The sequence below is a fragment of the Caloenas nicobarica genome, chromosome Z, assembly GCF_036013445.1.
Source record: "Caloenas nicobarica isolate bCalNic1 chromosome Z, bCalNic1.hap1, whole genome shotgun sequence".
Classification (NCBI taxonomy): domain Eukaryota; kingdom Metazoa; phylum Chordata; class Aves; order Columbiformes; family Columbidae; genus Caloenas; species Caloenas nicobarica.
The window spans coordinates 96727849-96753667 of record NC_088284.1 but is presented as its reverse complement, the minus strand read 5'-3'; the positions used below and the strand labels follow the sequence as shown (position 1 = coordinate 96753667).

The window sequence follows — 25819 nt, the reverse complement described above, 5'->3', positions numbered from 1 at the left end:
TGATTTCAGTGAGGCTATGTTTTGCTTTTCTTGCCTTCCATTTGACTCACCTGCTGAGGAGGTGTAGGAGCTGCCTCTCCCTTAGCTGGCATCTATACTAAATGGGTTACGGCTGCTACTAATTTCATTTAGGGCTTAACTCCTTGATGATGGAAGCCATGAATTGTGCACAAGAGTTTGATGAGTCCTAGCTGGTATTTGCACATGGTATTTCTGTAGCTCTCTTATGCAGCAAGGAACATATTTTTAGCTTAAGAAGTGTGACCCGATCTTTCATCACCAACATAAATGAGCTGATACTAACATGGTTAAGGTGGGCATTTATAAGTGTGTCAACAAGAGGGAAAACCTCACATACATTAAGGAAGACAGAGACAAAGTCACCACTGGCTCAGGAGTGGCAAGAAAAGCAACTTTAAGTTCACATTAAAAAAAAGAAAAAGGCTCATAACATCAGTGAATGGAAAAGAGCTAAATGAACTATTGATAATGAGAAGAAAACCCAGTGCTTGGGATCATGAGTTTATGCAAATCTGTTATTACTGCAAATTGGCATCCTAAGACCCCGATCATACAACACTTGCACATATGCTTAACTTATGTACATGAGCAGTCTCATTAATGCCAAAGACTCAGTCGTGCATAAAACTGAGCAAATCCATGAGCGTTTGTAAGACTGGGATTTAAACACGAGGGATAGAAAACAAATTTACTGTATCATCAACAATTATTTCTGAAACCCATCAGAAGCTAAGGTGGTGCCAGAAGTCTGTTTAGTGTAGAAACATTCAAAGAGAGAGAGGAGTGGGATTTTGGAGACTGCTGCCTTTAACTCAATCTATTAGGCCCAATAATAGTGGGTCAAACACAGGAGGAAAACATCCCTGCCCAGATTAAAATATAACTGATTATGGGTATTGGAGACATAGTATTTCCCATCACAATTTACAAGATAAACTGGATTGCCTCTTAAAAACACAGATTTCAAACTTACTTATTCTAAAGAACTGCTTATAATCAACTTGGATTTGACTAAATTATTCAGCAGTATATCACAAAGTCTTACAAAATTAATTTTAATGGTGTTAGGTTTATGTGGACTCAGAGCTGACTGCAGCATTTATATAAATAGTTACAATAAATACAAAGGCTTACATTGGAGGAAGGTGCCTATTGTGCTGCAGTGAAGACTGATGGCTAGTCTTAGAGCTAGTTTTAATTAGAATATTCAGCAATGCTTCAGAAAAGAGAAGAGCTCCCTTATGTTATGAAATCTGATGAAAATATGCTATTTCCTTGGGAATCCGAAAGAGTAAATACAATAAAATTTGAGCACTTACCAGCAAGACAAGGAAAACCAAAGAGCTGTAAAACAATGTCTGTAGAAGTGAAGCCTCTGCCAAATTTAAAGGGATAGCTCTCGAGAAGAATTCTGTGAAAAGTACAACTCTGCGTTGGGAAGATGTAAAAATAAGTCCTCTACAAAAAGTAACATCTTGTTATCACAAATAGAATAAGTAAAAAGTAATATTTATGTTTCATGATAATTTCTGTATGCTTTTAAAGGTGTGCATGTGTCTTGTTTTGTTTTTGGTTTTCTCCCAGTTTGAAAAAAAGTAGTACATTCCCAGCAGTCAGTTTTACTGCTACTTTTTGTTGTGTGGGTTGTTTTGTTTTCATACTTTCTGTTCTTTTCACCCAGTAGGATTGCTGCTGTCAATTTTTCTGTGTAACAGTAAAGTTGATTGAATTATGTTACCTTCCGTCGGTCACGTCTCACAGCTTGTTTTGAAGCAGCAGTTCCAGGGCCTCTGGTCTGTATGTGTGGCCATGTATTTGACTCCTGGTGAAGTGGTTGCAAGGGCTCTTGGTTCTCCATAGGGTTTGTTTGGGAGGGTTGTAATGGAAATACAGGGTCTGAAAAAGGCAGTAGGGTCTTTGAGGCACTGCAGTCTATCTGGACAGCCTGCTCAAAGCAATGGGCATGAGAGGTGAGCTGGCAGGACACCAAGCAACTTGTGAAAATGCTTTAGAACATTTGCACTTGACATTTTGATTGCAGTTAAATGGAGTATTGGTGCATTGATGACCAGCTGTTTTCAAATCTGCATCCATCTTAAAGGCTTAATTTTCTATAAAAATAGCTTTGGTGAGGTAGCATCTTCGCTTCCGTGAACTCACAGCACAGAAATGCTGCATGTCTGGAATGTATGAGAACAAAGTGAAAAGTGTAGCACAGGCTGGAGCAGGTTGTGGGCCAGGAGCCCTCCTCCCACTGGCTCTTTTCCCAAAGGAAAGTTTTAACTTTCTTCATGGGTTAAATTTTGTCTTATTTATCTCATCCATACAGCTTTTAAAGCAGGAGGTAGGACTTTTCCTGCGACTGGCATCTGGCAAGAGTGTGATTCTGAACTGGGCTTTAAGGGAACATCATGACAAAGATATAAAAAGTGGTATTACTGGTGAGAAAAGTGATGCTGGAGATGTAGCAGCCAGAGGAATCAGCCCTGCAGATATTTCTTCATTCTGCCTAATGTCACCATGTGCAACATTGCTTCATATGGCTGGTCAATAAGATGCACAGTTTGCAAATTCCTGGCTTTGGGGTACCACCATGTTCTGAGCTGAAGCACTGTGACAACTGGAGAGTGGAGGAAAGCCTGAAACAAATTTGAAAAGTGTTTTATGGTGTTTTCTGCTTCATTCCAGTAGGTAAAGAGCACAGACGATCTGTTCATCAGCACAGCTCTGGCAGACTGAACCTCCCAAAGGCTGTGATGATAATTAACTCCTAAGTGTTGTGGTTTCTTTGAAACACATTTCCAATTCTTTGAGGAAATAATTATTTCAGAATAAACCAGTTTTTCTTAATCCAGACCTTATTTATTATATTCTGAAGCACACCTTGAAATGCAACACTGAACACAAATTTCTCTTTGATTGGTTTAATGGAAACAATTTCTCCCTTCAGCAAGCACTTGCTTTCAGAGAGAAACCTTAACATTTTACTTTTTATCTGTCTTGTCAATCATTGATTTTTTCTTTTTCCTGTTGGCCCCACCTGCAGATGTCATATACCTCTCAAAAGCATGTAATCTGAAAAGTTGCCGAACAACGTTTTTATTTTCCAAACCAGTTGACTAGTTACCAGTTGCTCTGACAACTATGTCACAAAAATTTATTTTTGGAAAACCAGTTTGTTCAGCTGATGCACAGCACTTGAGTGCAAATTTGCTTAACAAAATAATAACTAATGCCCAACTGTTATTTTTCTGATTTCATATCATAAAGTCATAGAACAATTCAGGCTGGAAGGGACCTCAGAGGATCAACTCATCCACCTTCCTGTTCAAAGCAGGGTCAGGTATGAGATCAAGTTGCTGGGGGCTTTAGAAATCTCCAAAGATTTTAACACAACTGCACAACCTCTCTGGGCAACCTTTTCCAACACCTGACTATACTCATGGTGAAAAGTTTTTTCCTCCTATCTTTCTGAAATCTTTTTTTTTTCAGTTTATGTCCATTGTCTCTCCTCCTCTCTCTCTGCTGGGTTGGGGCTCATGTTACTAAGGGCTGTGAAAAATAAACCCTTTTTATTTCTCATCAGTATTTTTGTATGCATTAGGGATGACAATTATAATATCCTTTAGGTTCTAAGGCAATGAATCTAAACAAAATTTTTCTGCTTCTTATGTGCCGTATCAAAACATGAAAACTCATCCTTGCATGTAAGGAAAACAGAGTTTCAACGAAGATCTGACCCAGAGACTAGAGAGCATGGTTTTCCTATAAAAGATGTGCTTTCATTAAGAAGACTGTTGTAACCTAAACAGTTTATGATATCTTTTCTTTCCAAGGAACTTTTTCAATCTCGCTGAGCATGCTGAAGTCATTATATAGTTACTAGAGATGCTCCTTTGTACAGACAGACTTACTATATGTTACATTTCTGCAGGAGATTAAAAATGATGTATTAGTAGATATCCTTCTAAAAATACTCTTTTAAGTAATATGGATCTGCACCTTCCCAAACAAAGAAGAATATATACAACAGCAAAGGAAATACAGAAAACAATTCAGAGCAAATAATACAAAACCATGAGAACTTTTACCACTGTATTTATTTAAATGAAGGGAAATGTCAAAATGTGAAAGCTAAGCACTTCAGTTTATTCACATATTGTACATTCAAAGGACCGAGAAATATTTTTTTCAGAAAAAAGAGACTCATTTTGTGGTTTCAAAAATTTTGACGAAGACACGGAATGTACTTAATGAAGCATGTCACTGCAGTGCATACAATGAAAGGCTTGTGTATACAAAAAAAAACCCCAAAAAACCAACTAAACAGATTTGACCATTAAAAAAAAGTTTCCTTTAATATAAATAAAATTCAGAGTAGTGCTTTATTTTAATGGACATTACAACAGTAGGATTTATTAACAACAACATATTTACAGTGCCTCACTGGTAAAAATAGTGGACTTCATCTGAGATCTTAGACACTTCCTGAGAAGGCAATGTGGACTGAGGATTGCTCAGCACTTCACATAAGCTAGGGGCTAAAAGGGTGAAATTAAAGCATAATTTTAAAATAAGCAACATGGCAAAGGTGGAACTGCTGATGCATCATGTTTATGTCCTGATCCAGCAAAACTTGCACTTCAAGTACTCCCCTTGATTTCAGTAGATCTATGTATGCTCCTACGGTTAAATGCAGGGTGTTTCAAAATCTGGAGCCTCAGAGGAAGACAACTGCTTGACTCAAAGATGCTATGAGAAAACTGCCGTAATTACCATTTTATGTGGTATGGAGGCATACGACCTTGAATTTAAATTTGTATTCTTCTGTATGGGTAATTTCTAGCACTTTATTTTCATTTGGTCCTACAAGTTCTGGATTCCAAATATCTCTATCAAGTGACAAACTTGTGAAAGCATCTCCTTCCCAGAGCCTCCAAAATCATAGTGCCAGTTTAGCAGATCTCAGTCTTTTTGTCAATTAAATAAAACAAGAACTAGATCTTTTTCAAAGTATTCACAAAATAATGTTTCACTTATAAAATGGCTGTCCCAGCATTCTTGTATCAGATCTGACCTCAGCTCTTTAGATCTAAACAGTTCTCTAAAAGTTATAAAAATAAAGAATTGATTAATATACAAATATATATTTCAGTGATAAGAGAATAATATTAAACAAATTCCTTTTTTAATCTAGTTTAAATTAAAATAAATGTTTTCAAAAGTCTGGGCTGAAGCAGATCTTTATCTATTGACTCTTTAATGGAACCCATTCCCTACAGATGGCCACATACAACTTAATGTAAGAAGCTCATTACTACAAAAAGACAGTGAACATGTTTCCACTAGCAAAGCTATTCATAAAATCTGCTGTGCCAGTTGGTTTTTGGTATCTTGCTTTCAAGAAGTTCAGATATTTCTAATATTAGAAGCAAACCCTAAGTAATGAAAAGTCTTGAGCTTCTTTAGAAATTTACTTCTTTCCCTGGTCTTCGTTAATATTTGGTTTGCAATAATCCAGTTTGGTTTGTATACTGTTTGTATACAGCATAATATAAATGCTCCGAATGAATGCACACATATGTATAAAACAGTCAGTGATTGAGTTAAAAGACATGGCTGCTCACTGGGTCATTTCGTACTTTCACAATACCACATTTTTCTGCAATATCCATGACAACATCATCTAGGTTGTTCCCTTCTTCCACTGAGATGCTCATGCATGTTTTCCTTCCATTTATCGCAAGCAGCCGAAACAGCAAGGAACATTTTTGAACAACCTGTAATACTCTTCCTGAATCTGAAATAAAAATATTGAATTCAAATATTAAATAGATTTATTAATAGGTCTATAAGTCTTTAAGCTCATTTTGTATTGTTCCTGTCACTAGGTGTTTTAAGATGGGGCTGCTTTTGACTTTAGGAGAGAATACTGAAGAATGTACCATGTCAGGATAGTGTGAGTGAACCCTGCTGCCAGCTGGAAAGACTGGAATTAAGTTTAGTTGTACACATTGCTTTATTTCATCAGGTTAATGGCACTATAACTAGTTTTAAAATTTTAAAAAACATTTTTCCACGTTTCATACATTGGTTTTAAACCTGGCAGGAAATACGTGAGAAGGTAAAAATTGGTTAGAGATTCTGTCTCCACTGAAGGCAATAGCAAAATTTTCCCTCTTCCCTTCTCTCCCCCAGCAATGGCACAAGAATTTCCTCCCTTGCTCTGATGAAACACTTGCACCACAACTCCACTCCAGGGCTGGGCACCTGCCTGTGTAGGTACATGAGACTGCCCAAGTCAGATTCCCACAAGGAATGGGGCACTTACCTTCCTAGACAACACGCAAAGAAATATGAAGATGAACATCCCCTGGAATGCGTTGAAGATTGTAAAAAGATATGCAGTAACCACAGATCCCTGGATGACATGGAGGACCCCAAAGATCCAGGTAGCTCCAAGGAGGAACAGGAGAGCAAGAGCACCTCGGGCACAGGATCTAGAGGGAACATAGTGAACAACATGCGGACATGTACCATTTTCCTTCCTTCACTGTCCTGGCTGGTGAATGCTGCCCAGGCAATTTTTGCACAGCTGCAAGGGCCTGGGAAGCGCAAATGCATGGGCTGCTCTTTAGGGTGTGCTGTAGCACTGCGTCACAAGTCAGCTCACATAATCACTGCAGAAGAGCAAAGGAGTAAAACTGGAGGGCCTGAAAACACTGGCTTCTTTAATCTTCAGATATGTTTTCTCTGGTGTACTGCAGCACCATATGATTTGATTTAAATCTACTGTTAGTGTAATTCCCCAAGGAAAAACATATGTCTGTTATGAAGCATTCCCCCACTTTTCCTCCTCCCCCTTATCTTCCTCAAAAAAATAACCCAGAAAAATGTACAGTATGCTCTTAGGTCAGTACATGTACATGACATCAAAGGGTTCCCAGGCTGCCTCTCAGGTTCTCTGCAGAAGACGGTGCCAGTTGTAAAACTAGACTTTCTTTCTTTCATTCTTTCTCTTAAAAAAAAAAAAAAAAAAAAATCTTGTTTTTAGAACACAAATGCTCTAAAATAGTTCCTGGGTCAGCATATAGATGCTTTAAAATTATAGAAACTGATTGGCTATGATTTTTTTTTCCAAGATGCTGTAGAGTCCTGCTCACAGGCTTGAGCAAATTACAGCATGTTGTCTTGAAAACGAAGCCACTGATTACTTTCTTATTCATTCTCAGCCCAGTCGTTGCAGGACTTCCTTTGAACAACAGACATTTTTAGCACTTTTCTTCTGAAAATGAATAATTTTCAACTTCATTAAAACTAGCTCACCACATGAAGCTATGAAGGGTGAGGAATAAGAGAAAGTAATCAATCAAACAATTGCTAAATCCTAACTATAAATCTAGTGCAATGCATTGAAACTGCAGGAGTGTTCCTAAGCAACACAAACAGTAAGTTGTTTTCAATGTTCCCTGTAGTACACTTCAGCTTTTCCTGCACAAACGGTTTTCAAGGTCCCTATAAATCAGTTTTAAAGAGAGTGAGTTGATGGAAAAATCATAGCAGCATGCAAAGTAAAAATCCTGGAGAGAATCTCCCCACCCCCCCAATGCCACAGAAGCACAATATCCTACTGTAGACTTTTTACAAGTAACATGAATGGCTTGATTCTCTTATCACCAAATTCCTTGTTACTTCATGGCAAATATTTTGGTTCCAATTCAGGCATAAGTTTTGAAATCTGGTTTGGCTTGCATAGAGGCTGTGGAAAGTACTTAAGAAAAAAGGACAATTACTTTTTTAACCTTGCCATCAGCCTTTACTCTCTGGTTGATACAGGCCACTGGAATTCATCATACACCTCTCACACAACCCCAGTGACACTGTATAAGGTATTGTTCGATGGGAATAAAGATTGCAAAATCTACCTCCAAATCTATATGAGGGGATAACAGGGGGAAAAAAGAAAAAAAGAAAAAAACCACAGTTTATTTTTCTACAAATCTTCCAAAAATTAAACTGTTCTTTTTGAATACTCCCTTTCATCTGTGGCTGTATTTAAACTTACAGAATGTAGAATTTGAATTAGATGGCAAACTTACCTTATATTTTCATAACAACTAACTTCTGGCTTTAACATTGCAGTGTGTCGAAATACTTTATAAATAATCACTCCAAAAGCCAACAAATTGACCTGGGGGGAGTGAAGAAAGGCACTTTTAGTTCAAACCAGGATGCTTCTGAATTTCTGTAACTGTTACACATTCAAATGAAACAAGTCAGATAAAGTTTCTGTGTATATGAAACTTACAGAATTCAGTGCCGGGAGGGGAAAAAACCTATCCTTTTCTGATCCGCTTCTATTAAAAAAATATAAGCCCTGTAATAAACATCGATCACACAGGGCTGTAACTCTACCTTATCTCAACAGTATCACTACCGAAAGTCTGCAAATGTTTATTGATTTTATTGGTAAATCTCTTTGATTTCCTGCTGAGATTTTTTTTTCCCTCTAAGTAGAGATGTTAAAGAAAAAGGAAAGGGACAGGGAAAGGGAAAGGGGAAGGGAAAGGGAAAGGGGAAGGGAAGGGAAAGAGAAAGGGAAAGGGAAAGGGAAAGGGAAAGGAAAAGGAAAAGGAAAAGGAAAAGGAAAAGGGAAAGGGAAAGGAAAAGGGCCCCTCGTCCCCGTGTATTTTTTTTATTGTACTATATCACGTGGATCTTGACAAAATGTATGTCTTTTATTGCTGAATAACATTAATAAGATCATATGTTCTAAGATCTTAGGGGTATGAAAACTTTAAAATAGCACAAAAAAACTTTGAGGTTTACACAAAGAATTTTTAAGAAACTAACTTTGGTTGAAAGGCTCCATGCTGGGTATTCTCTCTAATATTTTGTGTTTGTTTCATAGGTGAATAATTTCAGTATGTTTTTTCCTGACTTTGTTATAATGGCATCGCTTTGAGTTTGAAACAGAAAAAAGCAACTAAAAGAAGCACTTTTGCAAATGATGCTCAATTGGGGTTCTGAACCTCTGTCTGCTCAGCTAGGCTTCACTGATCTTTCATTTAAATTTATACAGCATTCCTCTAACAACGTGGATGGGTTTGCTTTCTCACGTTTCAAAAAAATTCTTATCTTGCTTTGAAGCATTTAACATCAGAATCTATCAAAAATGTTAGTAAATGGACAAAATTTTAGCTGGATGTCATCCAGATACTATTTGTAGATCTTCACTATAATCCCTTGGTTGGTTCCTGTGGGCTTCCAGCTGTAGACCGAATAGAATTAATGTCTTCCCCAACTTGTTTCTGCAGAACGACTGTGTGGTTTTCCTCCCTCCTTCTTTTTCTTTAAAAAAAATTCTCAGAAATGAAAACAAAAGGCTGCTGTAGGAACACAGCATCAATTTAAAAAGAATCACTTGCAAAAGAATCACTTGCATTTGTTAACACTTGTTATGTATGTCCTTAGAACATTTCTGTTATGTAAAGGGGGGAGTATCTGATATTAAATGCAGGCTCAGCTTTAATTAGCTGCATGCTCATACTTTAATACAGCATAATGTATTTACAATTTGATAAGACAGGAGATAGAGCTGATTAGCAGTTTAGGGAATTAATCCTTCACTGAATACCTTGTACTTGCGCTGTTTGTGAGAGCTATTCTGAAGCTCCTTATATTTAAAATTGTAATCTATAATATCTCCTAAACCAGCAATTTTTCAAAGTTAATTATAAGTCAGTCAGCAGTTGTGGGTAATTACATGCAGACTTACTTTTTATCTTATATTTGTTGGTGAATAATATATCAAATAACTTGGTGCACGCACTGTAATCTGCGTAACCCACCTAATGTATTTATTAATCTGAAAAAAGGTATGGTGAAAAGTGATCAAAGTTCCATGATCATGGAGAACACACACCACTACTTCTTCAGAAACCGCTATCAATATCGCAGCAGAAACCACATGACAAACCTTCCTCTCTGCTGGCCCGTCACCAAGATCCCTAATGTCAATGAGAGCCTTCCTATTGCCATTAGTATGTCCTGTAAGAAGCTCTTGGGCCAAACCCCCTTATCCTTTGGCCATATAAACCAGCTGCAGACCGGTAGAGGTTTTGCTGAGCAAGGATGGGGCTGATGTGGGGTCTCGTGGCAGCAGACTTCATTTCTGTCTGTCCCAGTGGGGCTCCTTTACACAAATACTATTTACAATGTCTGTTGCACAGGATAATAGGATTTGGCCCTCTGCATTAAAGTAATACCCATTAACTATGATCTTTTCATTCATCAATTCATTCCAATGGGAGTAATCTGTACGTATCGGGGGAACGGGAGAGGTTAACACCGGCTTCTTGGAGTCAGCTGCCAGAACACAATTATTGTACAATACGTCTCAGGTAGCCTTGCAGGAGGTAGTGTTACAGGGTAATGAGGGGGAGCTTAACTTCTGAAATACCCAGTCGTTTACAAGATTTATTAAAGTCTTAAGTTGTTTTTTGTCTCATTTTGAAACACTTCATTAATAAAAAATATCTATAGCAAAGTGCATAGACTGCCTTTACACAATGCTCAGTGTCTCAAAATAGTAGCTTTTGCACAGCATAGTTTTTTGGGGTTTTTTCCTTCATTTCTTCCTTAGTTAGAGGCCTCTGGAACTGCATTTTGTCCTTTGGGCGACAAAATGGGCAACAACAAAGTAGTTGTAACTGTCCCGTGACACAGAAATGCAACAAAACTTGAGGAAAAACAATAACATGGACTCACGGGTAAATCCAGGAGAAAACACTAGTTAATGTTAATAACGTGTCATGTGTGACCTTTAGAGAAAACTGGTAATGTAACAGGTATCCTAAACTTTATATATTCTACTTCAAACTGATGCTCTGCATGTTCTTTGCTATGAACATACCAGTAGCCTCAGCTATTTCTAGGAAATGTAAAGTAAAAAGTTCATGTTGGACAGTTGGACTGAGTAGGAATACTGAGAAGATGGACTCGGTAAGGACTGAAAGGGAAATTGCCTTTATATAACTGATAACCCGCAAAGAGCCATACATATTTCAACAAATGGGATGGGAAGCCATATCACCAAAAATACCCTGTCAAAGATACAACCATTTAACACATTTGAATTTGTATCCAACCCCAAACTTCTAATGAGCACAAATGGAGGTAGTAGGCTGTAAAAGTCATCCAGAACATAGACAGGCAAAGGAATTCTGGACCCCCAAATCTTCCAGCTGAGATAAACTGAGAAACATCCGCATGAGACACTGAAACATCTAAAAATGCTTCAGCTGCTACTTATAGCCAAATACTGTGTTTTATGCTTACTTCAGTTGTAATCGCATGTTTTCACTTTTGTAATTAAAGCACAATCTTCAGATCTTGTTGAATAAACCTCCGATGACATTATAATTAATGCTGCCTTAAGGTGACAGGCAAGGTGAATGAGAATGAAACGGCAAACATAAGGCACGCTGTCTCCGGAGAGGCAGCACGCTGGAGCAGAGCAAGATGTGCAGGCAGCTGTGACAACACGCTCAGGCCAGGCTTTGCACAGGCCTGGGAAGGACCAGCCTGGGGACAGCTGCTGCCACTCGCAGGCTTTGGGGAGAAGTTACCTGTATAATGAGCAGAGCTACTCCGCGGCTTTGGGCAAACCCAGAGCGTGAAATGTTGTGGCATGGCCACAGTTCTGTCAAGTGAATAACGACATACAGTGTGACACGGTAAGTTCTTTTGCCTTTGTTTTCAGTGTTATTACACGGCTGAGCAGTCAGAGAAACTGCTGCATGTCCTGAGAGGGGCTTCTCGGCAAGTCTAACAGGCTAAGGGGAAATTGCATTGATTCCAAGCCCAGACCTGAAGTTTTTTTGTGTTTAACAAACTGCCCCAAACTGCTATTGGGCAAACAGGGCACGCAGTGCTTACTGTTTCGCAAAGGAAACCTCTGACTTTCCCCCTGTAACCCCAGTTCTGTGACGTGCAGAGCATCCTCAGCCCCACTCCCCAAGTGCAAATCAGCTTTCACTCAGGATGCTCAGATGAACTACAGGATTAATAAGCTTTTTTTTTAAGTGGTCATTCAAAGACAAGAGCTGCTATAGGAACAGCCTCTACTCATAGCATCTTCAGGGAATCATTTCTCAAAGATATTTGTAGAAGTATTTTTAACTTTCTTAAGTGCTAGAAATGTTGTGTTACATTTATGATGAAATGGTAGGAAACTTAAAATATGTTTATGTGAAACAGCCATTAAATAAGGGGAGTTATAAGGATCCCATGAAATCAGGGTCTTGTAGATATGGGCAACTACATTTATGTATCTGTATGACTCAGGATAACAGCCAAGGAGCCACAAATCTGGATGAGCTAGGATTGATTGTACACCTCTGACTGAGTTTAAAGGGAGGATGGTAAATGTTTGGTACATCTCTCTTGGGAGATCACCTGAGTGAAGGGTCATGAGGATTTAGGACTTTGGAGTGACTTCTAGCTCCACTAAACCAACAGCAGAACTCTGTTAAACACCATGTTCACAACTGTGACATTGGCGGGTAAGATAAAGCAAGCACGCAAGGAAGAGTTCAGAGCCATCTGAGTGGTACAAGTCCTCGGATCAGATCTGACCCACAGCCACAGCATCAGTCAGGAAAATTTCCTCTTGCAAAGAAATTCACAGGAGAGAAAAAGTAATTGAAAATTCAAAGAAATTTCCTGGTGCTTTCCTAATCACCTTGTCAACAATAAGGAGGTTTTGCCAAAGGAATTAGCCTGGGGAGTTCTGTTCAATCAATCACATGTATTTTAGGATAGGATGGGAAAAGTCGTGTGTGGTGTTAACCTACCCGCACCTAGAGCTAGGATGGCTACGTAAATCTGTTTGCAGATGTGTCCCTCCCTCTGTCTCAATACTACCATGGCTAACTGAATGGAGTTCTTCTGCACAGGCTTCTGTAATGAAGGAAAATTGCCCAACAGTGGGCACGAGTAGCGCAAGATACTGCTGCTTTGGCTTCTACTAGCAGTTCTGGACCACCAGAGCAGAATTTCACCCATCCACAGTTTGTAGAAAAAAATAATAGAGTTGTATACATATCAAGACATAATATTTTAATATTTTTTTTTTCTTTTTTTCTAAAATGAGGATCCAGAAGAACACAGAAAAACAATCTCATCTATTATCTAAACAAATTACAAACTTCCCTGTTGATTACTAGCTGTATTTTGCAAACTAAATAATAATATAAAAATGAGCACATAGGTCCTAAAATGCTAAATGTTCCAAGCTGTTGAAGTTCTGCTAATAGCACATTGCTTAGCAACTGCTGTATTTAAAATAGGTCCTTAATTCCACTTTTAAATGTACGTATTTTACATACTGGAAGACTAACACAATGTTCTATCCTCAAGTAAATATGATGTTAGTGCTTTGCACTGCATGAAACACTCTCTGTGTAGGTACAGAATGATAGCTATTTTTAGTTGAGCACTGAATGGTATGAAATACACTAAATTTAATAAAGCATGCAAAACATCTGCCTGCAAATAAAAATATTTGCACTCATGTTGAAGAGTTGTAGTTTCTTTCATAATTAACTACAATTAAATTATAAGATACTGAGTGAAGTGATATCTCATCATTTTGCCCCATCAAGGTAGCTGACAGCTGTCAAATTTGGCAACTAAGAAATCTTCTTTTCCTTCCTCCTCCCCTCCCCTTTCTTAAGCAACACAAAAGAGCACTTGAAAGCTCAGAGGGAAATGGTCCATCTTGCATGGTGGTAGCTCAGTTAGCACCTGGATATCTGGTAAAATGAAATAGATTGGGACGAAAAGCATTCAAGAAAATGTGGTCCAACTTTTTTTGTTGAAAAATGTCAGTTCATTAGCACTAAAAGACATTTACTGTTTTAGACTATACTTTCACCAGGCAGGGCTTCCTGATCAGGATAGCTTTTCTGATTAAAACCAGAAAGGACACTCCTGAACAATGAAAATCCCTGTGGACGGGGCATTTATCCAGGATGTTGAAGACAAAGGCACAATTTTCTGTTGTACTTAATATTCAGACTAGGCTATGACCCTTAGTTTCTGCAGCCTCTGTACCAAATATTCACTGCTATTGCTCCATCAGCCCTGCTGGATCTATTCCATGCCATATAAATAATTAAATATTCACTGGAGGGAGCAGGGAGACCTGGATCTCCCTCATCCCCCTGTTCCCCATTCAAGACAACCTGAAGACAGTTCTTTTTTTAACAGTGGAGTAATTGCTTAACATGAGGCTGAGTTTTTGAAGCTATTTCCTATACACATGTATTTATAGAATGAAAAAGGAATTAGTAATTTCATATATGATATCTTGGTGTGAAAGATACACTGCAGCCTTTCAAAAGTTATTAAAACAATTTAAATACCAGCCTTTTAAGGCTCTCTAGTGTCACAAAGAAGAGAAGGCATAAGAAAGAGGCAGCTAATTCTAAAGATTCAGACACACTAGTTCTGATTCAGTCTGAGGACTTTACATTCAGACTTCAAAAATGAACCCCCCAAATAATTCCCTTTTCCTTTCTTAGTCTCTGTCTCAATAATTGATGAAACCATCTATATGCTGATGTCAGATCTCACAAAAAAAGAATGAGAAAATTTCTCCTGCTGCTCTCTTAAGCATATACTTGAATTTTTTACATATATCATATTGAATTTGGCTTTTTCAAAGAATGTCTGAAGTTCAGAGCAGCTGTATCTGTATCAGTCTTTACAATGACCCTCATTATGAGTGTTTGAATTAATGAGCTTGTGATGGTCTGAATTCTGCCACAGAGAGCCATACATTTCTGTCTCTCTGGCTGTACGGCTAATGGCTGGGTAGAATGACAACATTCAGTGGGTCATCGTTATTTCAGTCAGAGAAGAACGGAACCAAGCTATTAACGATACAACAGTTTAAGCTTCAAAATGAAAAGGTATGCCATATTAATTGCATAAAATTGGACACAAGCTGGCAGTCAAACAGTCTGGGTTTGTCTCCTGACTGATTTATCTCATGATTGTGTCCCCAGTGAATATACCTTCTCAAATGCTTTAGGTATACAACAGCAGTCTTATCCGGGAGTAGAAAATGTAACAAAAACATTTGGAAAAGCCCTTTAGGCCCTATTTTGGGGAAATACTTTCAATAATGCACTAATAGAATTTTATGATTCTAAGATTTTAATATTTTCACTTGTTTTAAAAGGTAAAATGAGTTTATTTCAAACCCTATCTCAGGAAATACATAATTTTCACATAGGGTTGCTCTTTATATACGGATGCTTCAAAGTTGATTTTTTACATACCTCAAGCTGAAGATTTGGACTCAATTAAATGTTTCCTTTATATTTTTAGAACACTTACACCAAGCTGCAAATACATAAATAAATGGACGGGGTTTTTCCATTTCTCATCAGCGTAAACAGTTTCGCAGACTTCTGGATGCAATGTTGTTTCTTATTGAGTTGCAAATCTAAACACATACTAACCTAGACATTTTTATTTCACCTCAGTTCTGCAGCCAAGGTCAGGGGGGATGAACCAATAGAGCTCTACCTGACCTCAGCCATAAACACCAGCCCAGCTAGATCTGGTGATGGGAATGGGGTCTGTCTTGGTTGCTGTAAAATTAATTACTAGATTTACTCACCTCTTTTTCCAAGAAGCTTTTGAGAAGGCATATTTACTTGGGAGTTGCTAATGACATAAATCAGGTGGTTTAATGAACTGATTCCAACTGCATCCAAGACTTGAGACTACATGTTACACCTCTCCTACGCTTTCTTTACACAAATGCAAACCTGTCATAGGCTGGAGCATTATGTAGGAGCCCTGCAGAATTATTTTTACCTGGCAGAGAGCAGCAAAATAGTTGTATATTACCTTTTAGCATAACTAGCTTCAATGAATGGATGAGCTACCAGGAGGGAGGCAGCATCAGGAGCACGACTGAGATGTCGAGTCTGACAACAGGCTATATTTGACACTTTGGAGGTGTGAATAGTTGGCAGAAAGCTGTCTGTGCCTTCCACAGTTTGCCAGATCCTCTAAAGAATTTGGGCCTTTGCTTCTATAAATATTCACAGTTCTGCTGCAGATGTGGTCACAAAATCCTATGCTGTGGCTTACTCAAAGCCACAAAAAGTTCTTTCAATGACCCAGTGAAATTTCCAAACAGAGTATTCACATGCAATTACTACTGTAAATTTAAATTTGCCTCTCTAAAGGCCTGCAAGTGATTAATCAAAGGATCAGTAGAATAGTGTAAGAAAATGTGATTTTAGTGAGAAAATATGTAGTGTGGATGTAGTCATTATGGAATTACTAAATCCAAAATATATCATCAGTCTGTGTTTACTATCCAAAGCAAACCTACAGTGTCCTTTCAACGAACAATTTAGGGTAAGCATATGTGTTTATAGTAATTAAGCTTATAGCAAAGCAATGTAAAGAATCACAAGAACATGTAAAACAAATATATATATATAAAAACCTGATTCAGATAGGTGTGTGGCTTTCTTGACAAAAAAATCCACTGAGGCTTAATATACATGGTTCTATTAAAATGGTGGGCACAATTTACCTTGCTAGAAAAGGATGAACATTGGGACATTGGGACATTGACCTGCACCGAGCTGTGGGACGTCTCAGGAAATCTGCAGAGCCAGCTGGCACCTGCGGGTGCTCTTCCCCCTCCCCTGGGCATCCACCTGTACTCCCTCACCTGCTGTTTCTGCTTGCTTCACTCTGGATGACAGAGAACACACTTGACTTTCCAAGTCTAACGTCCTTTCAGTGGATCTGAGGGAGAAATTCTTTCTTCTAACACTACTAGCTAAGGGTTTGGTGTGTGGTTGTTGTTGTTGTTGTTGGGGTTTTTTTAAACAAACAAACAACTTTTATATGGAACATCCTTCAAGGATCTTTGAGCCTTATGTGATTAGTTTGTTCCTATGCAACAACATAAGAGCAAATAATTTCCATTTTTTAGACTAATGGCCACAGCCTCTTTTTCCAAGTATTTCCAGGGGCTTTAGAACAGGGACTTTTATGACAGAGGCCAGGAAGGAAAAACCTTAATTTCACATGAAAGCCCTGGTCTTGCTGAGAAAATGCATCCATTGGGTATGGCAGTATGGAAGCTGTGGCTTGGAGATTAAAGCAGGTCCTGTCCACTGAACAGGGCAAGTACTTTCGGACTCAGTGATTATTTAGCACAGCGGGTATTGTTGTTGCTGAACAACATTGTGGTTTGAACTAATCTGTTCCCACCAAAGCTGCAGACTCAGTCTTTAACGCCACTATGTAATTAATTATCTCCACTTTAGTCACAATGGCATAAGAAATGCAATGGAGACACCCTTAACTGAAGCCACAGAGGGGCTAATGAAAAGGGGACTATTATTCTTTCATAAAGAATAATAAAGCCATTGCTAGTCCTTGTAGGAAATTTATTTCCACTAAAAAGGCAGACTGAGGAATAAGATTAGATATAAAAAATGTTTAAACCAGCTATTTTCTGAAAAAATGTACAGTAAATGGTACACAGTATATTCTTCTCATCTATCTAAGAAACATAACTAGGCATTTATCACAAATAACCCTTTGGGGAAAAAAAGGAAAAAAAAAACCACCACACAAAAAACCCAAACCCACACACAGTATTTTCCAAAGCATAAATATTCACTAAAAAATGTAAGATGGTGATATGGTTTGTTTTGATGGAGATCAGAGGTAAAAAATATTTTTCTATAGTACCCCTTCAAATATCAAGAAATACCAAGAATAACGAACATGATCCACTTCACTGAAGAACAGGAATAATAATGTGAAGAAGCCTGAAGAGGTAGTATACCTGATTACACCACTGTGGTGTGATTGACCTCAAAGGGTGTTGTGCTTTTCCTTTTTTTTTTTTTTGTTTTTCAAATGCGAGCAATGGGCTGTCAGATCATGCTTGATATTGAAGTTGGGGAAAACGTATAACTTTAAACTTTTTTAATATTTACTTTTCTACAAGAAAGATGTGCAGTTTGAATTGCCTAGATTAGAGTATTAAGTACATGGAATTTGTGAGTATATGAGAAAACACCAGAGCAACGGATTTGCCAGGAAATTTTTCTGCATTGATTGCAGCAGTAATACTAATCCTGAATCAACCCAAATGCACATAACTGAATAAGTATTAGAGCTGTCCGATAAGATATGATGAATGCACTATTCCATTAATTTTACCTTTTTTGTTGAATAAATTATTTGACAAATAATGGTAAAATTCATCAAATAAATTATCTGATGAATATATTTTTAAGTAATCGACTAGCTCTAATGAATATGCAGGCAGTTCCTTAATGAAAAGAATTACTCTACTGTTAGCCTGCTTTCATCACTCATATGTCACTTTTTTGTATTTTGCAAGTGCAATCTGTATATTTTATTCATTTACTCATTCACTTATACATGGGAAGTTCAAAACAGTATGGTTAATCAATCACTGCAATTCTTAGAATATTTTTGCTTTATGGTTGATTATTCATCACATTTGCTACATGCACGAATACTTAATAAAAATAACTTGGCTTTTCTGAGGATACCTCTCCCAAGAAGCATTCTTGGCTTGTATGTTCCAACTCGAGTTTACAAGAATGCTCTGAAAATTGCGGGGTCCATTTATAAGACATTTTTGTAGTGGCAAACACTACAATTACCAATTATTTGGAGAAATCAGAGCTTGCAGCCAAGCCAGACACCTTCAAGGTCTCTGATAACACACATTAGAGAAGTAAAACAAGAAAGAGCATAGAGGAGCCACCTCCTCACTGCACAGCGCTAGGATGTTTGGATAAAAGCCACAGAGGGGATTATTTGGATGATGTTCAATTTTGGAAATGTTCCAATCTCAAAAAGCATGTCTGCATTTTGTTATTACAGACGTGATCTCAAAAAATGATAATGATAGATTGATACTGTTAAACCGCAATTGCACCTGTTAATGTTACAACATGTCACACTACTGAGTCCTGGTTCCTCACAGATGTATGCCCGTTTATTGTGTCAGTGACAGTGGGTACAAGAGTCAAGCCTGCAGGACTCCATCAATACTGCAAAGGTGCATGGTATCATGGGTGACTTTGAACTTCCCGCATGAAGCTCAACCGAACAGATTTAATAGCAGAAGGTTGTGGGAGACAGGTATGTTATTATAGAAGGGCCGCCTATAGCTGCACTTGGAGTAGCAGCGATTCTCTTCCAAATTTTCCATTTAATGTCTGTTAGACTTTCATAAGTATAGCATTAATAGTCTTTGTCCAACCCTTTCAAATATAATTTCTTCTGCTGGTTCGACAACTACCCTATATCTGTCCCTCACAGTAGGTACAAGTGGAGGGACTTATCCTGCATCCCCAGAGCTTAAAAATGAAGTTTCCAGCAACGTGGGTGATGCAGAATAAAGTTCTTAGACAGGTCTGCTCCCACTCAACACAGAGCGAGCTGTCGTGCCAGAGGCGGGGGAAGCCACGTAGAAGTCCTCCACAATGGGAAGGAGTTTGTGCCTGGCTGACATTATATGCTTATCAAAACTGCAGCTGCGTTACCCTGCAGACAAATGGTTATTTCCATTCTATGCACTTCTTATTACAGGGAGATTATTATTGTAGGAGTGTATTACAAAAGAAAAGAAAATGTTCTAGGGATTTTTTTTTCATTTTCATACCTTTTATCTCTGGAGCTTATATTTGTATTTGCCTCAATCAGGCATGGGTTGTGGTGTGTGTGAATGTTTGTCCCTTAAAGCTTGTGATAAACTCACTTTTCTATTAAAAAGTTTAAATACTTGTTATAAATAATTTCTCCGTAGTTGTATGCTTTGATCTAATCTACTGCATAGTTTTAGCTAAAATGGTTGTGGTTCTAAAGATTACAAATATTAGGAGGAAGAAATAAGTTGTAGAAATTATCTTCAGCTTGCAGCTTGCTTTACAAAGGTTTAAAATGCCCTTTCTTTCGTAACTCCATCTAAAGAGCTTCTGACCCATTCCTTTTCATGTACAGTCACCAATCTAATAATATTAATAGTAATAATAACAATTTTTAGATGGGATCAATAAGGCCAGTGCTTTACACTTAAGAATTCTAACAGAACCTTAATATTAATAAGCAAACACCTTCAGAAGTAGTGTTACTGCTTAGGCATTCAGAGAACTTTTTTGTTCTCCAGATAAGCACTTGAGCTCCCTGTGCTTCAGTATTACTGCAGATTTAAAGCCCAAGGATGTGTTTGAAATAATGCGCAGAAAATCCATTGATACAGAACCGGTTCTGTTCTTCATCATTTACACGTTGTCTCAAAGGCATAGTACAATATAATCCAAACCACAAGTCTCCTGAGCTCCCATTCACAGAAACTGAAAACACCATTTGGGTACCTGGGCATTTGTGCTGACTATGAGTTTAATGTTTTTGTGCCAGAATCAGATTTGTGGTGAGTGGCTCTCCAGAGGTTTGGTATCCAAAGTCTCCAGGCTATCCTGGAAAACCTGCAAACTAAATGCTATTAGTAGATGAAGCTCAGGATTAAAACTAAGCTTGAAGCTACAGATTTTGCAGCTTTCTATATGAGGGTTGTGGTGCTCGAACTGGTTACCCCAGTACAAAAATAACATATTATTTCCATAGTCCTTAATCAGATTTTTAAAAATTTCTTTCTTTGCCTTTTTTTTTTCCTTTTTTTTTTTTTTTAATAACTGTGGGCAGAATGGGAATCTCAGAAAGAGATGGGCTTTAGTAATTAAAAGGACTTCCTGAGGGCCACTACTTTGGAAAGAGTTTAATCTTTATTATGGTGGTGCCCAGGCAGCATGCTGAACAGGAAGACTGGACAATGGAAACAGAATTAGCACCACCAACGTGCCTTCCACAGAGCAGACATCTAACACCAACTTCATTTTCTGGAATCAGTACCTATTTTCATAAAGTTTTTCATATTTTCCTTAGACAATAACCTAGATTGGGTGTGAGCAAATTAGCTCACTCCCTGCCCTCTTTGAAAACATCCATTTTACAGTTCAGCCTTCAATTTGCTGTCACCCCATCAAAATAAGCTGTCTAAATGCTCAAAAAAATCACACAGCAGATGAAGCAGCTTGCTGAAAAGGAGTTGCCTTTCTTCCCAGGTCTAGTAGTGCACGATTGTGAAGAGACAATAATAAAGGTATGCAAATACAAGCTATGACAAAATACTTCCATAACACAAACTAAAACAGTAAAACAACCACAGGTCTATTTGCTGTCCAGCTATAGCTCCATGTGTGGCTTCATTTAATCAAGAGAGTGGGGGCAAAAAAAAAAAAAAAAATTATCTAGCTGTTCTCCTCATCCATAGGAGAACTGCATTGGTGCACAGGGCCTGTATCAACTTCTACCACTTCCCTTTTTTCTTTTAATTTGCAGGGATTGCTGGAAGATCGTGAGTGCTCCAATGCACTTCAGAGCTCGGCTTGCAGGATGTGCCCCTGTGGCCAGCTAGACTGACACCAAAGCCGCTGCAGACCTGCTCTGCCTCTGTGCTGTGTGCCTAAGAGCCCTCACCAGGCACAGCTCAGCTGGGGCTGAAAACGAGGTTACAGATGCATTCATTTTGGGCATTTTGTGTATTTTGATAGTGCAGTTTTCTTGTACTGTCAGTGCAGTGATACATCGCTGCCCATAAATCTTCACCTGAAGGCAGGTGAAGAACAGAAATGAGAGCAACAACAAAACGATCCCAACCTTGCTGCCTTCATGGAAGAGACTAGGTCCAAAGAGAAAACAGCAAATCGCCAACTTAAACCTAGGAATTGTAAGAATTTCCTAGTAAAGGACAGTATCTCCCCATGATTCTGTTTTACCGTGGTAACCTGTTGGCTGCCAGGGCCATCTGACTCCAGAAGCACTGAGCCAAGGAAGGTTCTGGTGCCTCGCCTCTCTGAAAGTCTGCTGTGCTCACCAGGAGGGTGAGGCAGGGAGGCATCATCCTGCAGTTGCATCTGGCAGGTTGCTTCCAGTCTATACCCAATCCACAGTAGGAATTGAGGGTGGAAATTGACCAAAATTATACCTGATATTTTATTGAGCTTTGAAATGGCTAATGCATTGAAACAAAAGTGTTTTACTATCATCTTGTATGTATTAGGCACTGCCACTTCTTCCTTTTTACAAATCTTCGCGTTTATCACCAAATAGCTTAAAAAGCAACAAAGGGTTAGAACTGACTTGACCATAGATGTCACAGGGCTTCACCATTGTACCTTCTCCTCGTGCTAGCTCCAACTATTGCCAGATCACTGTCAACCCAGTCATACACAATAATGCCCCATTACAGTTGGAATGGTTTGTTAAACTTCACAGCACTTAGAAATGCTCCCGAGGCACCAAAAATGTTTCGATTCAGAACTGAACACATAATACCTGCAAAATTTGCAGGTTTGAAACCACTTCCAATAAGAATTAAAAAGGCCTTCTTCACGGCTGAAATAGGGCTATCAATACTTGACTTGTCTGCCCATGTGAAATAGCGGGTTCTTTTCTCTGACGTCGCAATTTAGTTTAAAATAGCTTTGATGATGACAGGGTACACACGAGTAATAAAACCGTAAAGATGACAGTCTAATCTTACAAAGATGACCGATCACTGATAAGAGATTAAGTCGCACAACGTTTGAAAAAACAGAGTATCTGCCTGATAGGATAGTGTCTGTGTACACCTCCTGCTGAGCCATGCCGAGATGCCAACAACATACAAAGATGCTACTTCTTAAAAACCAGAAATGCTTCACAGAATTTCTCAAACCATTGGGTTAAAAGTAAGAGAGTAAAAAAAAGCTCCGATCTTATACTGATCTTTTTTTTAAACATTCATTTTTTCAGGCTAGTGAAGTATTTAGATGTATAGCACATAAATAATTTAGAGACACTATAAAAAGGTCTAAATTAGCCAATTCTGCCCTATAATTAGCACTCACAGCTATGCTGGCAATGGGTGGGTGATTATTAAACACCTTTTATTATCAGTTTTATGTACTACAATAAAAAATGAAAATTATACTTACAAGAATTATTAGACATGCTGGTCCTATAAAACTCCATATAAAGTTATTCTTTGTGCTGAGCCAACATCTGAAAAGTAAACAGCAGAAAATGCTTTGAAATGTGCTGTTGTGACTACTGAGTCCTTACGTATGTTGATTTGGACACAGAAACAGTGACTTACACTTCTGTGGTGCCATAGTACTTGTATCCCAGAGCGGCGGAGATTCCAACAACAACAGCTGGACTGACGTAGCCAAAGACATAGAAATTCTTGTGCAAGAAACCCTTGTTGTAGATGACTCCCACAACTATAAGGTAGAGGTGAATACCTTCAATGCACATCCACGCAAAAGCAGCTAGAAGGAAATAATGGAGTAATCCAGCGGTAATTGAACAGAAGAGCTAGAAATTCAATCAGAGAAAGCAAGAGTCATAATTCTATTAATATGTCTCTGTTAGTATAACAGCATATGCACAGCAACCTAGCAACTCTAAAGTGGTGGTTCAGCAACCCAGATGTAGTGCTGATTGACAAGAACTTGGCCTATGCCCACAAGCACACTTGTTCACTAGTGTTTTCTGTAGCAGCTGCTAAAATAAAGGGTCTACATTCAACTTTTCAAATTGGGGAACACCTTCCCAGAAAAACTGCATAAATAAATTGATAAGGTTGATCCCACAGTTACAGTTCAATAGTCCATTCGCTTTCCTTATCTAGACAAAGTTTATTTTTATGATTCTGAAAGAAATGTAATGAGGCATCACAAGCAATTTTTTCTGAAATAACTTTTTTTACTACATAGTGTTTCTACAACGATATTTCTTTATCAATCAATACTGGAATGATACCTCAGGGATCATAGCTCATATTTAAAAAAAAATTAAATCCTATGCAGCTATTTATAGTAGGGGTTTTTTGATAATTCATGCATAGTTTAATTTCCTAAAATGAATCCAAGATGCAAGAATCAACAGCCCAACTTGTATGAAAAACAACAGGTCAAGACCTCACAAGCAGGAGGGAAAGGGGTCCTCCAGCCAACAACACGATATCTTAAACTCCAGCTTGGGACTGCAGCTCTGGCCCAGCTTTCAGGGAAAATGGTCACACAGAGCGCCACCCATGGGGCTTTGCACAGCATCCAACTGGATGTGAAAAGTGAAAATGCTGAACACATTGAGACCACAGACTTGGTTATGGTGACAAAGTTTAAATGAAACCCAAGGAGCACAGTCAATATACAGCAGCTCAGGTGAAGGCCTTGCCTCTTTAAATTATCATTTTATATTCCCTGTTACTAGACTGGGAAGTCAGTGTCACTAGAACATTCATGCCGATACTGGGAAATACTGCAAGTAGATGGAAGATCATATCTTATACTGTATATTTAATTTACAACAGAAAATCAAGATACAAGTGAAAACTACCCACCTTATTATTGTTCATATTAATTCCAATCAGAAAAATAAGTTCCGCCAGGAAAAGGCTGCAGCAGAGGTTTTTGTGAATTGTCGTTCTAGTGCTTTGAATTTCACTGAAGAACCAGAATGTAAAAATGCACATGGAGAGGCAAATCAACGAAATAATTATTCCTAGCTGAGTGATTCTTGTAAGAATGTTATAATTTGTAACACCCTAGGGGAAAATTATAATATAATATTTAGAAGAATGGCTTTGTACCTTCCCAAGAAAGACCTCATTCTATAATACAGCTCTTTTCTTCTTTTCTACAAAATATTAATCAAAGCTGTTTGTAGAGTTTCACTGCAAATGTACACTTTGGATAATCTAAAAAGTATTGTTTTATTGTGAGACAGATATAATTCTAGGGGAAATTAGTAATGAACTGCACACATTCTTGCTCTTGCATTTTCTGATATTTCTTAATAAAACTTTTTATTAACATCAGTATCTCCTAATATGATTTTAAAAATCAGATCATTTTAGTGAATGACAAATTCACTGGCAGTAGGACATATATTAATATGACATGAACATTTTCTAATATAAAAGGACTTATCACAGCAGTGACTTAGATAAGCAAAATTGAATAACCGTCTTACTGAATTTGCAACATGATCAAAACAAGACTCTGAAATAACAATCACTTCAAACAAATGCTATTCCAGATTTGTACATGAACATTCTCCAAAGAAACACAGGCTATTTTAATATTGGATGTGAATATTTTCTCTACAGGAAAACAGTTACATTTTCTGCTTGGTATTTGCACAAAGAATCTCTGAAATACATGATTGCGCATCAGCATAGGGAGAGTATTCAGCTGACCATAAAATGTATCCAAGTATTTTTTTTCTAAATAAAGGACCAGAGATTATTCTCCTCCCAGCCTTTCTTTTCAAAATAACGATATAAGTACCTGCAAAGGTTTTAAATCTGAACTGAAGACTTAGGATGCTATTTAGCAACCAGGAAACAGCCTCTATCAGCATGAAATTCACAGTGTGAGGGAACTGTCTCAATGCAGTATATTCATGCTAATATTCTGCTTGCTGTCAGTCCTGATACCTCATAAAGCTGTCTCCTGAGGCAGGACCTGAGCTCCTTCAGATCCCCACACAGACCCTGGAAATCTATATGGCACCTTAATACAAGAAGGACATAAATTGAGTGGTCATTCTCATTATTTTGTGCTGGTCATGGGTGTCCATGTTTAACAGTCAT

General features: G+C 38.1%; 1 protein-coding gene across 2 annotated transcripts in view; it reads right to left on the bottom strand.

Moving 5' to 3' along the window:
- Positions 1-4116: 4116 nt before the first annotated feature.
- Positions 4117-25819, bottom strand: part of ADGRL4 (adhesion G protein-coupled receptor L4) — a 75960-nt gene continuing 54257 nt past the window's right edge. For both annotated transcript variants that reach the window (XM_065657120.1, XM_065657121.1), the window contains 6 exons: positions 24566-24769; positions 23315-23535; positions 23154-23220; positions 8121-8212; positions 6353-6521; positions 4117-5821 (listed from right to left, as the gene is read on the bottom strand). In XM_065657120.1, coding sequence (XP_065513192.1) covers positions 5759-5821; positions 6353-6521; positions 8121-8212; positions 23154-23220; positions 23315-23535; positions 24566-24769 — 816 coding nt within the window. In that variant the 3' untranslated portion in view covers positions 4117-5758. The remainder of the gene's footprint in view (positions 5822-6352; positions 6522-8120; positions 8213-23153; positions 23221-23314; positions 23536-24565; positions 24770-25819) is intronic.